This window comes from Schistosoma haematobium, chromosome 7, assembly GCF_000699445.3.
Source record: "Schistosoma haematobium chromosome 7, whole genome shotgun sequence".
NCBI classification, from domain to species: Eukaryota; Metazoa; Platyhelminthes; class Trematoda; order Strigeidida; family Schistosomatidae; genus Schistosoma; species Schistosoma haematobium.
In genome coordinates, this window is record NC_067202.1 from 15,105,583 (window position 1) to 15,118,993 (window position 13,411).

At 34.5% G+C, this 13,411-nt stretch overlaps 1 protein-coding gene across 2 annotated transcripts; it reads left to right on the forward strand.

Annotated features, from left to right (window-relative positions):
* Positions 1–1,089: 1,089 nt before the first annotated feature.
* Positions 1,090–8,954, forward strand: DNAJC27_1 (DnaJ sub C member 27; the record flags this gene model as incomplete). Of its 2 annotated transcripts, XM_051218088.1 has the most annotated exons (6): positions 1,134–1,199; positions 1,228–1,310; positions 1,341–2,269; positions 2,304–2,423; positions 5,343–5,671; positions 8,208–8,954. In XM_051218088.1, the coding sequence occupies 3 exons, from the start codon at positions 1,134–1,136 to the stop codon at positions 1,609–1,611; spliced, it is 420 nt and encodes a 139-aa protein (XP_051064523.1). In that variant the 3' UTR covers positions 1,612–2,269; positions 2,304–2,423; positions 5,343–5,671; positions 8,208–8,954. The 2 variants fall into 2 exon arrangements, with proteins under 2 accessions (XP_051064522.1, XP_051064523.1); XM_051218087.1 differs by having other exon boundaries at positions 1,090–1,310; positions 1,341–1,575.
* Positions 8,955–13,411: the final 4,457 nt, after the last annotated feature.

The following is a 13,411-nucleotide window of genomic DNA, read 5'->3' on the forward strand; positions in this document are numbered from 1 at the left end:
ACCAGCTAACGTCAAAGTCACACCTCGTGGTCAGCACCTTAAGTAGACTACCCCCATTGACGTATCAAGGTACTATAGATGCTTTGAAGACTGTACAACACAAAGGACGTTATTACCGAAATATATTAGTTAAAGTAGATACAAGCGAAAGTAAGACTACTGCCGCATGGCCCCTACAGTTTAAACGAAGTCCCGTTTAAAAGTTGCACTGGTAAAGTTAAGCTGCAGTCTTTGTTGTTTTTTTTTCAAACGAAAGGGTAGAAGAAGTAACCCAAAAAGTACTGGAAGTGGTTGTGAGACTAAAATGGACGTCCAGCATCCTCTTTATAGTCTGCTGTTAGTTGAGTCTCCCGTAAACAGTTTCATAGGGCCATAGTTCTATGGGCGAAACAGATCTTACGTACAGTGCAACGCAGTCAGACGTGGCGAATAAAAATTAAAAACAGAGAAAAATTAACAACATAATCTAGTTATTTAATTAAAAATACATTATTAAATGACAAAATCTGTGGTTACTTGAACGCACAGATGACCGTTATTACACTGGGCGATACATTAAGTTAACATGGTTGCGTTGTGGATAAATTCACCCCATCTGAACCATCTGCATGTCTTACTAATCACCATGGTAATTATTAACGTATAACCAGCACCTACTTCATATCTCACTTGTAATCATCTCCGTTTCCCTCTGATTGAATCACCTCCATCTACTTACAAATTAGCAACTAAGTGAATTATTTATTTGTTCATGAAACAATGGTCTTCTCTTAGCTCTTGGATTGCCATTTTATCATTTTTACATCGCAAGCAACCAACCTCTTCTTGCCTGATTATGTGATAGCCACTAGTATCCAGAATCCCTACTTCCCTGAGAAAAAGGCATAAACTCGATATGCAGTATATACTCTAGTGTCGGTTATATACGTGAACAGATCTAAGTAGTATGTAGCAAAGAAAGAAATTCTCGAGACTCTCATGGATACAGCTACTCCACAAGCTAGAGTAAAAATGAAGAACATTTTCATTTTGCAAATTATTTGTTTTATTTGACGTAACCAATGTAACGTAAGGGTCATAAAAAACGTACTAACTTGAAATAGCGTGACAATTTGGCCAAATATTGTTTAATAATGCCCGAAGAAAATAAACCCATAAAAGTTAAAATTATTAGCATGGGAGATGAAGACACGGGGAAGGTATATTCTCACTTCTGTTAAAATCCAGACCTGTCTGATCAAACGGTTTTGTGAGAAACGTTTTGTTTCAAAGTACTTACCAACGATCGGTATAGACTATGGTGTATTCAGGTAATGTTATGACATAAACTTATATGGCAGAACCAAGGTAGGAAACAATGAGCTACGCGTTGATATATTTGACATGTCTGGAAATCCTTCATTTTACGATATTCGAAATGAATTCTATAAAGATACAAATGGTGCTATTTTGACTTTTGACGTAACAAACAGAAAAACATTTGAAAATCTGATTCGGTGGGTTCATGAGTTGCATTTCGAATCCGGTGAAGCTAATTCGGTTTCATCTCCAGTCATAATTCTTTGTGGTAACAAGGTAATGCTACATTTGTCGATTACTGAGTTTACTTAAATTCGTCGAACCAGTTCTTTTTACAGATTTAGCTTATTTTACCTAGTTTGAGTGCAAATATATGTCATGATGTTTAGTTATACGATTTCACTCCGTGTATGTAATACCTAAAGTTAGGCATGCTAGGTTCGGCTTATATAAAAGAATGATCAGATCAATTTGTCGGGAAGTTGTTTCGCTTTATGACTTTCCATCCTTTTTCACAATTTTTACATATTTCTTTATGCTACGATGTAATTGGCTCGGTTTGTCTTCTCAAGGAATTCAGTAGGAATTAATGTGTTTCAGCACATTGACACATAGAATAGCTGTTATATAAATAATCTTATTGATTGTGTTAGTAAGTTAATGTTTCCAGAATGCTTATCTATACTTTTTTGACGCTTTCTATAAGTATCATAGTTCTTTTGAACATATTTCACTCACTTATCTTCACAAAGTTTATCTTAAGGAATAAGTAAAAGACGCAGTCAGTTAGAAAAGTTGGAACTCACTGATGCACATATTGTAGTCATTTTCGTGAGGAGAAGAGCACTTTTCAGCATGTTTCTACATCAACGCTTATAATTATATCGAACAATCCCTGTTTAACTTAACAGAATTGAGTTATTTTGAATATAATTGTGTTAACTCTTTTCAACAAGATCAGTCTATAAAGGTTTGTTAGATTCGAATGTAATTGTACTCCGCAGGTTGATAAAGCGCCAAGAGCAGTGAGTTATTATGAAGTATCTGAATGGGCAGCAATACATCAGTATCCATACCTTGAAACATCCGCACTTAGTGGTCATGGAGTTACAGAAACTTTTAATGTAAGTATCATTTTGAAAAATTATTAAGCTGAGTCTTTTGTCAGGTTTATATTGGCTACATACAGATCAGTTATGTAATCTACTTTTATTTAAAAATGATATTATTGTGTGGCAGCTTCTTGTGTGTATATAAGTTAATCATTATGTGTGGTACTAAACAAGTTGAAATCTTTTAACATTTTTTCCTTAAATTAAAGCTCTGATGCATTGGTATATAATTTAAGGATGAATTATAAACTCTGTCGCTCGCTACTTACCATAGATTTATACAACAGTTTGTGTCAAAAATATCGTATGATGAGATTTCGGTTTTATAATACTGATGTAGAGTAAATGTATTTTAGTCTTGAGAGTTTATTTGTTAGATTAATTAATAATTTAAATTACACATCTATGTTACCTGGACATCAGGCAGAAAATTTGTAGTTCCTTACACCCTTTGATGCATTTAACTGATTTAGTCTCATTACGTTATTACGTTGTAACTTTAATTAGCGTTCTACAATAAGTCTTGTGATTATTAAGTGTCTCAATTCATTTACTAGGGTTTCATAGTTCCAGTTTGTGTTTTTAGCACACTTTATAAAGGTCGATAGTAATAAATCTCCAGTTTTCTTATTTTGCCTTATATTAGTTTTTATGTGTTGATATATAGTAACACGCAAATTTCCCATTTTTCCTGCATTAAACCACACAGTAATAGTACCGTACGTGAGTAAATTCTGTAACACTTACTCTAGAGCTAGAGTAAGTTAAAAGTGCACTATTAATAATGTCTTTAAAATATTTCATTTATGTAATAAAGCCCATGGATTATCATTGTCTGACTTGAAAATGCAGTGTTTGTAAAGGGATGCTAGCCAGTAATTCGTGTTGTGACCTCCTGTAAAATAAACCACTTCTTATTTCAACATGTAATATTGTTAGAATTAGATACGGAACAGGGATTGTTAGATAGAATGGCGTAAGTCATAATTTAGTTACTAGACATACATTTAAAGTTGATAAGAATGTATTAAACAAAATGATTCAGTTGAAACAAAATGAAATAGAGGGTCTAATGCTTTATTGAGAAGTAATAAAAATTTCTAAGGAGTAATAACTTCGGCCCACCATAACCGTTGGTGTACTCAACGCAATCATATATTTGAATTGCAACTACCAGAAAAATCTGAACATTTCACTCAGTTTACGACTTATCAATTGAATTTACTTGAATCTAAGAATTAATTCCCATACTCACACTTGAACTTAGCATCTCTCTCTTCAAAGTTTAACGCTTCATCCCTTAAACAAGTAAGTGCACATCATTACCATCTTGTTCAATGGATATGACACTTATTAAAATGATTCGCTCAAAATGTACATATGACAACAAAGACTAATTAGAATTCATCAAAAACGGAAAAATACAAACATTTACGAAGAACTAATGTAACCAGTTGCGTAACCATTGAATGTACTTCAGTTACCCTCAATCAGACATAATAATTCAAGTCAGGTGTGTGCTATTAATTATGGTTGAACTTAAATTTCTGAGGAAATACATGTCAACAATTGATTAACAATTTTGTTTAAATTTTCGAAGGGATAAATATATATTTGTGTAAATGAGTTGTGCAAATACTCTTGATTTGATTGGCTAATAACTTTATTGACTGGTATTAGTTATCCGTGAAGAATAAAAATGTAGATTATATCAAAGTTGTTTGTTCAAGAAAGGACTGTGTACTGACAGAGACTAGAAATATAAACAATAGGAATCTACAAATTAGTCAACCAGCCATATGGAATGTAGAACCTGACACAAATGTTCATTGACTCAAGTTGCTGCACAACATCAGTACAAGGTAATAAGGTTATCAAGACAAATATCAGAGTATTAGAAGTAACTTTAATATCACTGGTAATAGAAACAATTAAATATTGGATGAAGGAAAAAAAGTACTGAGAGATTTCAGAAATCAGAGTCTAACGGAAGGCAGAATGAATTCTCACACACCATTGACAACAGTTTCGATTCCTATCAACCACTGGTTACAATAACCTTGTGAAGCCCAAGGAGGTAGTCTATACCCATTAACACAGCTCAGTCTAATGATCAATGATTTTATGGACAAGTGACATATTTTAGTTTTACCACCTTAGCTTTCTTCCAACCTAATCCTACATCATACAGTATCGCCTGTTGATGTATAGAGTGACTGAATGTATGTAACACAAGTTTCGACCACATCAGTTGTTGATGATCCACTATCTCATCAGTCGATTCGTCACCTCTACCTAGTTATTTATTTATTTAAACACATAAACATTGGTACAAGGAGGCAGCAAACAGATATGCGTCACACAGGCCACTTGATTTAGGTTTGGACACTGACCGGGTGCCCAAACCGAAGCAGGTGGTTTCCTGAGGAGGCCACAACCGGAACCTTCGAACTAAAGGTCTGATCCCCAAGGTAGTGGAGCAACGTGAGGAGATGTAGTCACATTGTAGCCGGTGGCCAACAACTGGTTCATACGCCATTTGTTTCCTTAGGATCCTTGAGCCCATTTACATCATCGGTTTGGTATCAGGGCTTTCCGTATTCTCTTAGATAGATCCTCCATATCCACCAACCCGGTTAAAGCATCGGACATTCGCTTTTCATTTTCCTAGCTTTGTGATCCTAGAAGACAGTGAGTAGGACTTCCCTGACAGTGGTTGTATGCACGTGACCATGTGAGAGCATTTCGAGAGGTAGAGCTTAATCTCTCCACTCTCAACCCTACCTATTACCCTATCCCTAACCTCGGTGGTCCCAAAGTACACGAAGAATGCCTTGACGACCAAGTTTACTTTAAATTTGCTAATTTGAAATATGCACATAATCCATTTTTTTCCTCTTTTGGTTGTATATTTAAAAATCTTTTTTCCAGACTTTATTTGAAAGTATTATTAATCCAGAAATCTATCAATCTTATATACCGAATCATGTTCATTTTCATCAAAATTCAAATAATCCTACATATCAAGAAGTGAATTCTATACATCATAATTCAACAATGAATATTCCAAAATCAAATTCAAAATTGAATCATTCATTTAAACAATTCAACATGCCTTCTTCACCATCATCAACCGCTTCATTTAAATCAAATCAAAATGAACCATGTAAAATGACATATCAAAATCTTTTAGAAATAAATCGTATTAAAAATGCTAAAAATAATTATGAACGATTAGGGATTAGTATGACAGCTAGTAGGTAAGTTTGTTTAGAGTTAATTAAGTAGTAAATATATATTTGTCATGTTCTTTAAAGTGATAAATAATGCTGATATTGATGCCTCTTTTATACTTTCACTTCAAACATCAGAAACATTTTAATCAGTCAGTCAGCTACAATGTATGATCAGGCATATATATATGTCGGTTTAAGTTGTCACATTTCATTAGCACCACAAAATGAATACTGAATTCATAGAAGTAGTTACTTCAATGGTAGTAATGTATAGAAGAAACACTGACATAAGATGGTTTACCTACCAGTAGAGAGTGATCCTGTAATACCATTTAGTAAATAATCATATATATTACGTATGCCTGAACACCGATCACTACGACACTCAATGCTGACTAGTGTTGGAGACAGATGGAAGAAAGTTAAGGGCGACCAAACCAAGAAGTGGCATCAGTCCAGAAAATCACTAACTTCAGGTTTGAGCCATGTTGGTAGATGCAGACTACTTGATTGAGGTCTGCGCCACTACCGTAACTAATAGTTGAAGACTCTGGGTGATATGGCTCAGAATCGATCATAAGGGTTTAGGTGTATACACTATTTGTCTTCCCTTAAACCATCGGATTAAAATTACTTTATGCCTTTCTTTCTACGAACGAACTATGCTTTTTACCATATCTTATTCTTATATACAATCTTTCTTTTACATATTACTACCATTGAAGTAACTACTTCTATGAATTTGGTGCTCATCTTGTTGTGCTAATGAGGTGTGCCAACTTGGAACGATGCGTATAATTGCATATATATAGTCTAAAAAATCACTCATTCAATCAGTTGGTTGCTTATCAGTGGAGATCCAACGATTGGATTCAAAATTTCCGGCTTCTAGCCTCAGTTTGTTTGAGCACACCAACAAGAAAATATACTTTATAAAAAAGAATTCCAGAAGTGATGCTCGAGATAAGCAGTTGCAGTGTCGGTTACTATGTTAAGCCCACATAACTTATTCTGTCTTCTGGACAGGCCAATTTATCCATTCTTCTTGAGTCAAGTTTTGACTTCGTTAATTATTTTCTTATCAGCCTTGACGGTTCTTATATGAGCGTATGTGTGTTCACTTCTTATCCTGTTAATCACATGTCTGTAGCATTTTCATTTGGTTATGAATATTGATTCACGCTTAATTAAATGGAGTTGGTTCACATACATTCTCCACCGTGCATCACTTAGTTTGGCATCGTTCCTTAGATCGTCTGCTTGAATCAATGATTATACAAAAACCATACGTATTCAACAATCCATTCTCATATTTGACTTATTTAATTCCGTTATTCGCTAAAGCGAGTTAAGTCGATAATTATATACGAGAATAACCAGGATGTATATTTCAGTAATATTCATTCGTACGATCTAATTGGAGTCAGATATAAGGTCACTAAACAGTATTTGATTTTGATCTTTATTATACTAGATCACTAACTAATATATCATAACATCCTGATTGAATATAAGCCAACAGATATAAAGTCTTTCATATTGATATGAATGGAAAATTGGTTTCATGTCTTCATTTATTTACTTAACTTTCTCAATGTTGTTTAGCATTGGATATTTTGATAAACAGTGAAGTTATTGATATATTGATGATATAGTTATATTACCAAACAATTTGCGTTCGACCTAAACGTTGTTTACTTTGTTGTTCTTTTTCTTTTATGTTATGAAGTTGTTCGATTCTGCAATAGATATACACGTTTCTTATACGCTGACCCAATCCGCTAAGCGAGTAAGAATGACTTGGAAACTGTGACTGGGTAACCGAATTAAGTGTACACAAATCACTGGTATATATCTATACCCTTCTGACACTGACAAGAACATGGAAACTAAGACCATGACTCAGTGCATAGTTGGTTTAATCTAATGAAGTGTCTTGTATGTATACTCTCATCTACTGTTAGGCTTTGATGGTAGCGTGTGAGCACAGGAACTGGATGCTTGGACTCACCAAGTCTATCATCTGTGAAAAACAAAAATGTTAATTCATTTTCCTATTGTTTGTTTAAATATTCACATTGATGTTCAGGACTGCAATTGATCAGTCTCTTATTGGCATTTGTGCATATTCTGCGTATTGCCTCGATATTGCGTTAATTCACAAGCATTATAAGCAAAGGTGGATGGTAGGTAGCAGTGGAATCTAGGACACAGGTTTCGTCTTATTTGGGACTCGTCAGTTGGACTAAAACTTCACACTATTGCACAAGCGGGTAACCGTTTGTACTCAGTAGCTAAGTGGATAATGAGATGGAGTTTGAAGCGAACGGTACTGGATTCGAGTCCTTGAGTAGACGTCAACTCTGCGATGCGGGTACATCCGGCTGACGAAACGCGAGTCCCAGATTCCATTACCAACCGCCACCCATCTTAGCTTAAAATAAAATGTTGTAAATATATATCATGTTACATTAGAAAAGAAACATTACAGCTCAATCAATAAAGAACACTAGCAGTTACTTATCAAGAATTTTTTCTTTACTTATTTATTGATCTTAAGCGAAGAAATTCAAAAAGCATTTCGTCGTTTAGCCTTTATTGTACATCCTGATAAAAATAATACTCCAGGCAGTGAAGAAGCTTTCAAAATATTGGTAAAAGCAAAAGATTCTTTACTTTCATTATCAAATGGATCCAGTTGGTTCAGTTCTAAAGTTTAATTGTAGCGAATGTTTTGTTTTCCTCATAATAATTTGTTATTATTGACATTTCATAAACTGTGATACTTCTTGTGAATGACATCCTTTCTATGAATCATATGTAGGTCTGATTATTTTGATATAAAATATTAACTACTTGTAAGTAGGACAATTTATTTTGCTAAATATTTTCACCATGATTTATGTACTTATTATGAATGAAGTCTATTTGTACACTGAATATCAACAATACTTATTCGTAGATTTGTATTTGCATTACCAGATAGAAATTGTTGTGATATACCATACTTTAAAGTATTACTGATCACTTCTAAAATTTGAATTGTAGGTTACTAAGAATACTTTTTTTGACATTAACGAATCTATACTGTTATATCAAGTGAATTAACCAAAAAGTAGTATTGTAACTAGGTGGATGATGTTCAATAAGCATTTCCTAGAGAGTATGAGATCAATTATTTTCCACTGAATGGTGTGAACAGGATTGTAAGTGTTGGGACGGCTTCCGAGAATTACAACGGAGCCTCAAGAGACCCTTAAGGAACCTAAGTTTCCATCTGACCAGAACGTGACGGAGCTTTCTAGAATATCACTTTGGCATGCTACTATTGTACAATAGCATAGCCTACCTCTTTGTGGATTGGCTTAATTATAATGTTGATATAACAAACGCTAATATCTACAAATATCCATGATCTTCTGTACATTTTAATTCTTACCCAACAAGCACTTCTTCAATCTTCTGATTTGTGACTATGGGGTTCTATACGTTCGAGTGCCGTAGTTGTATATCGTATTCTGCGTTAATCATGTAGCGAACTTAACACTAAGCATAGAACAATCTGAAATATAGCTTGAATATTAATTAGATCTTCCTTATATGAAGTGATATTCAGTATGAAATCTTTGAAAAGATACTAAATGTTAAAACATCCATATCTTCAACTATTCTTTAGGATAAACGTTAAACTAATTACTTCAGAATTAACTAACTGGATTGGGGACATGTGTTATGATTTTAGTTAATTGACGACATAACAAAACTTAATGTTTATTCTGAGATGATGGAGAAGATATGTAGCTCAAGTGGATGATTTTGATGAAGTTTTATTCTTTGAACTAGATCGTTTGATCGTGCAGCTTTCGTCGTTTCTCTGAACATCATCATCATCAGCACAAACTTCAAGTAGAATATAATTTTAATTGTTAATTGATAAGTTATATAATATCCCGACCGTTGTTGCTACCTTGTCGTGGTGGTCGGGCTTGCCTATCGTGATGAAGCAACCGAGCTATACTGGCTGGAACAACCGTTCCTCAAGATCCTACCATGTCAGACAGGTCGGTTGAAGAGCGGTATGACTAAAAGCAACAAACCTAAGGTCCGAAGGCGAAGTCGTACTGCCGATTGTACAGAGGTGTGACAGCAGTAAGGTGTTTCCTTCAGACAACCAGCATAACAGCGATGCTGCCTTCCCACAAGGAGGGGTGGGGTTAGAAAAGGTCGACCCTAAAAATGCACACCTCGCCTTATCCCACGATATCCGTCTCCGGCGGTAAGGTCCCAACAAGTACGGAGCTAACACAAAAATTACCCATAAAAAGGTCGTGTGTGACCGACCTCAAGCAGTTGTCCCTTGGGCATTACGGTGACGCTCCCAGGTCACTAAGACCACGTCTAATCCAATTTCGTTTTCAGGCACCTCCAGAAGAATTTCCTCCAGTTATATAATATAACTCACATACAAATGATTGGATCATTGAATAATGATCGATATTTTTGTTTATCTAGTCTTTTAGTGCTCATCGAATTCAGTCAATCACGTACCAATATGATTATTAGTTTAAGTGACCTCAAACTTGATTGATTTATCTTAATTTGCACTGCAAACAAGATAATAAAATAATGAGGGTTAATGTTTACTTATCAAGCTTGTCGGTTAAAAAAACTTTATTGATGTAGGTTCCATCATTTGAGCAATACAAGTTTATTAAAGTTTGTAGGTTTCACCTCCCTTTTAGTTGTTAGCAGATATAACTTTCTATAATCTAATCTTAAATGTTTAACTGAATACTCGGGTATACAGTATTCTAATTTTATATCATCAATAAGTATTTATAACAAGTCCTTGTAAAGAAAAGAGAACATGTTTATGAATTTCGGGTTTATGAAGATCATTCATTTTTAAAGTTAACAAGTCATGGACTGACCCTAGTTAGTCAAACATTGAAAGCTGAAAAGCAATAAACTGCTGTTTCACCTTAGTATTAGACTCTTCAGAAACTCACATCTACCAATTCACTCTTGGTCGGATCAAATATTTTAATATCTCTCGACAAGCACCTAACCTTTATCCCAATGATTTACCTATTCAAACCAAAGATCGATTATCTATAGAGTCACAGATGTACACTACAAAGATTTTCATAGGCTTCCTATATAAATTAAAACAATTTATTATCTACAACCGAAAGTTATATAATAGTTGGAATCATGAGTCAATTGAAGGTAGACCACCATAGAAAACCTGGGAGCACTGGACGGTGATTTCGTTTCAGTATGGGACTCATTGAAAACAATGGTGGACGGTGAAGAAATTGCGTGAATTAGTTACCATTAGACATTATTACTGTTGGATCCCATGGTTCAGTGGTTTAAAGGTTAAGCATTCGTCCGCAAGACTGAAGGTGCTGGGTTCGAGTCCCGCGTGAGGGATTGTGATTGCGTACTGTTGGGGAGTCCCATACTGAGAGACGAAACCACCGTCCAGTGCTTCCAAGTTTCCCATGGTTGTCTAGCCTCAATTGACCCATGAATTCAACTATTAAATTACTAAAATCTCCACAAACCCTCTTCTAGAGATAATATATATGATTATTGATTATGAGTCAGTTGAAGCTAGACCACCATGGAAAACCTGGAAGCAGTGGATGGCCGTTTCGTCCTATTGTGGGACTCCTCAGGTTTTCCATGGTGGTCTAGCTTCAACTGACTCATGATCTTAACCACTGAAATTACTACAATCTCCACAAAAACCCATCTGATATTAATTATTGATTAGTTTATTCCTTATTTATGAATAAGTCATTAGAATTTGTTTCTTCAATTTTGAACACACACATTACCAGTTACTAAGTGAACATACACACACACACACACACACAAATATATATTCGTTTGACTTTGTGCATTAATGATGATGTCGATACATAATTGGATGTGATGAAGAGGGAAATATAAATTATGAAGGACATGAAAAATAAGGAAGGTGATAATGACAATGATATTTAGTTTAATGAACAAAATAAAAGTATGTAGCAACTGTTCATCGTATAACTATTGGATACATATCGTGGTAGGTAGGTGTGGTAGATAGGTAGATAGTGAGGTAGGTTAAAATAGATTAATAGATAAGTACGTAGATTAGTTGATTAGGGAACACATATGTCGTATAACTTTGTTTTAATGTTGTATACAAATAAATGGATTTGGCAAAGTATATGAATATAAAAATAGTTCATGGATGTGATAAAAATCGGTAAAAAGAATTATACAAGTAAAACAACATTAAATGAATTTAAACTTCACCCCATTGCACAAGCAAATGGCTATCAGGACTCAGTAGCTAAGTGAATAACGCAATGGCGTTTGAAGCAAACGGTACTGGGTTCGAATCTCACAGTGAACATCAACTCTGGGGTGCAGGTACATCCAGTTGACGAGTCCTAAATAGGAAGAAATGCACGTCCTGGATTCCACTGCTAGCCATTATCCATCTTTATTTATTAACAATAATATAAAACCCAATCAGTCTAAAACACAAATGACCTCAGTCGAAAACACTTTAAATGGGTAACGGTTTTAAGGGTGATAGTGCTACAAACGTGCTAAAGACGAAAATCTCCAAGTCTTTGAATAGAACGTTCTTTTCAGCAACGTCGTAAATATTGTTTTCCGGTCGATCGTTGTTCACCAATAATCTGAAGGATAAGTTATCTCATCTGACCAACTGTGTGTACATTTATCAATTTACCTGCTCCAGGTTTTCCATGGTGGTCTAACTTCAATTGACTCATGATTTCAACCTGTGAAATTTCTAAAAATCTCCACAAAACCCATTCTAGTAAATCAATCAATTAAGATCTAACTGTTAAGTGTAATTCTTGAGCATCGTATCGATAATACGTAAATAATATGTCTAGAGAATAATCATCATTGAATTTCATCAACATAGATTTTAAACAACAAAAATACATTTTTTAATGTTGGTTTTACAGTTCAAATATCTACTGGACATGTAAGTGCGTTGAGGATAATCGACAATAAACTCTATCCGACTAGATTTCGTGCTAATTGATATTCATCATAAAAAGATACCTGTAACCCTGGGGAAATCAATACTCTGTGAGATTCGAACCCAAGTCACTCAACCACACACAATAACAGACGTCACCACTGAGATATTCAGTTGTGAATTGATCTCTAATAAAACTGAGATGTATTTATAACCGATTCGTCGACGAGTAGTAGTAACCAGTGTTATGTTTATTTAATTCTTTAGTGTTGATCAAATCCCATCGATATGCTGAATAACGCATAATTTGCGGTAACTAGTTATCGCTAATTCAAAATTCATCATTACCATTCAAAAAGTTGATCTCTGATCTATTAATGTTGATTTATTAACATTAAACTATGTTAAACTGTGGGTTCGAAACATGAACCTATGATGACGAAACAGATTTAAAAGGAAGAAGCTCAAACCAAATAAGTTGAATAAAATCATACAAGCGAAGAAGGACAGCGGATAACAGTGGAAACCAGGATGGGCATTTCGTGGCGAGACTACAATTTATGGATGAACCAATCAGATTTAGTATAGCAGGTCTTGGATTTTAGCGCAAAATTCATACAGTCATTTGGCTAAATACTATTTCGTAATTATAGCTGACATCATTTTGTGATGAAAACCCTAAATGTAATTTTCAACATTAACCACCAACTGTAAATCATAATTCTAATTTCTCACACTACTTTATAATC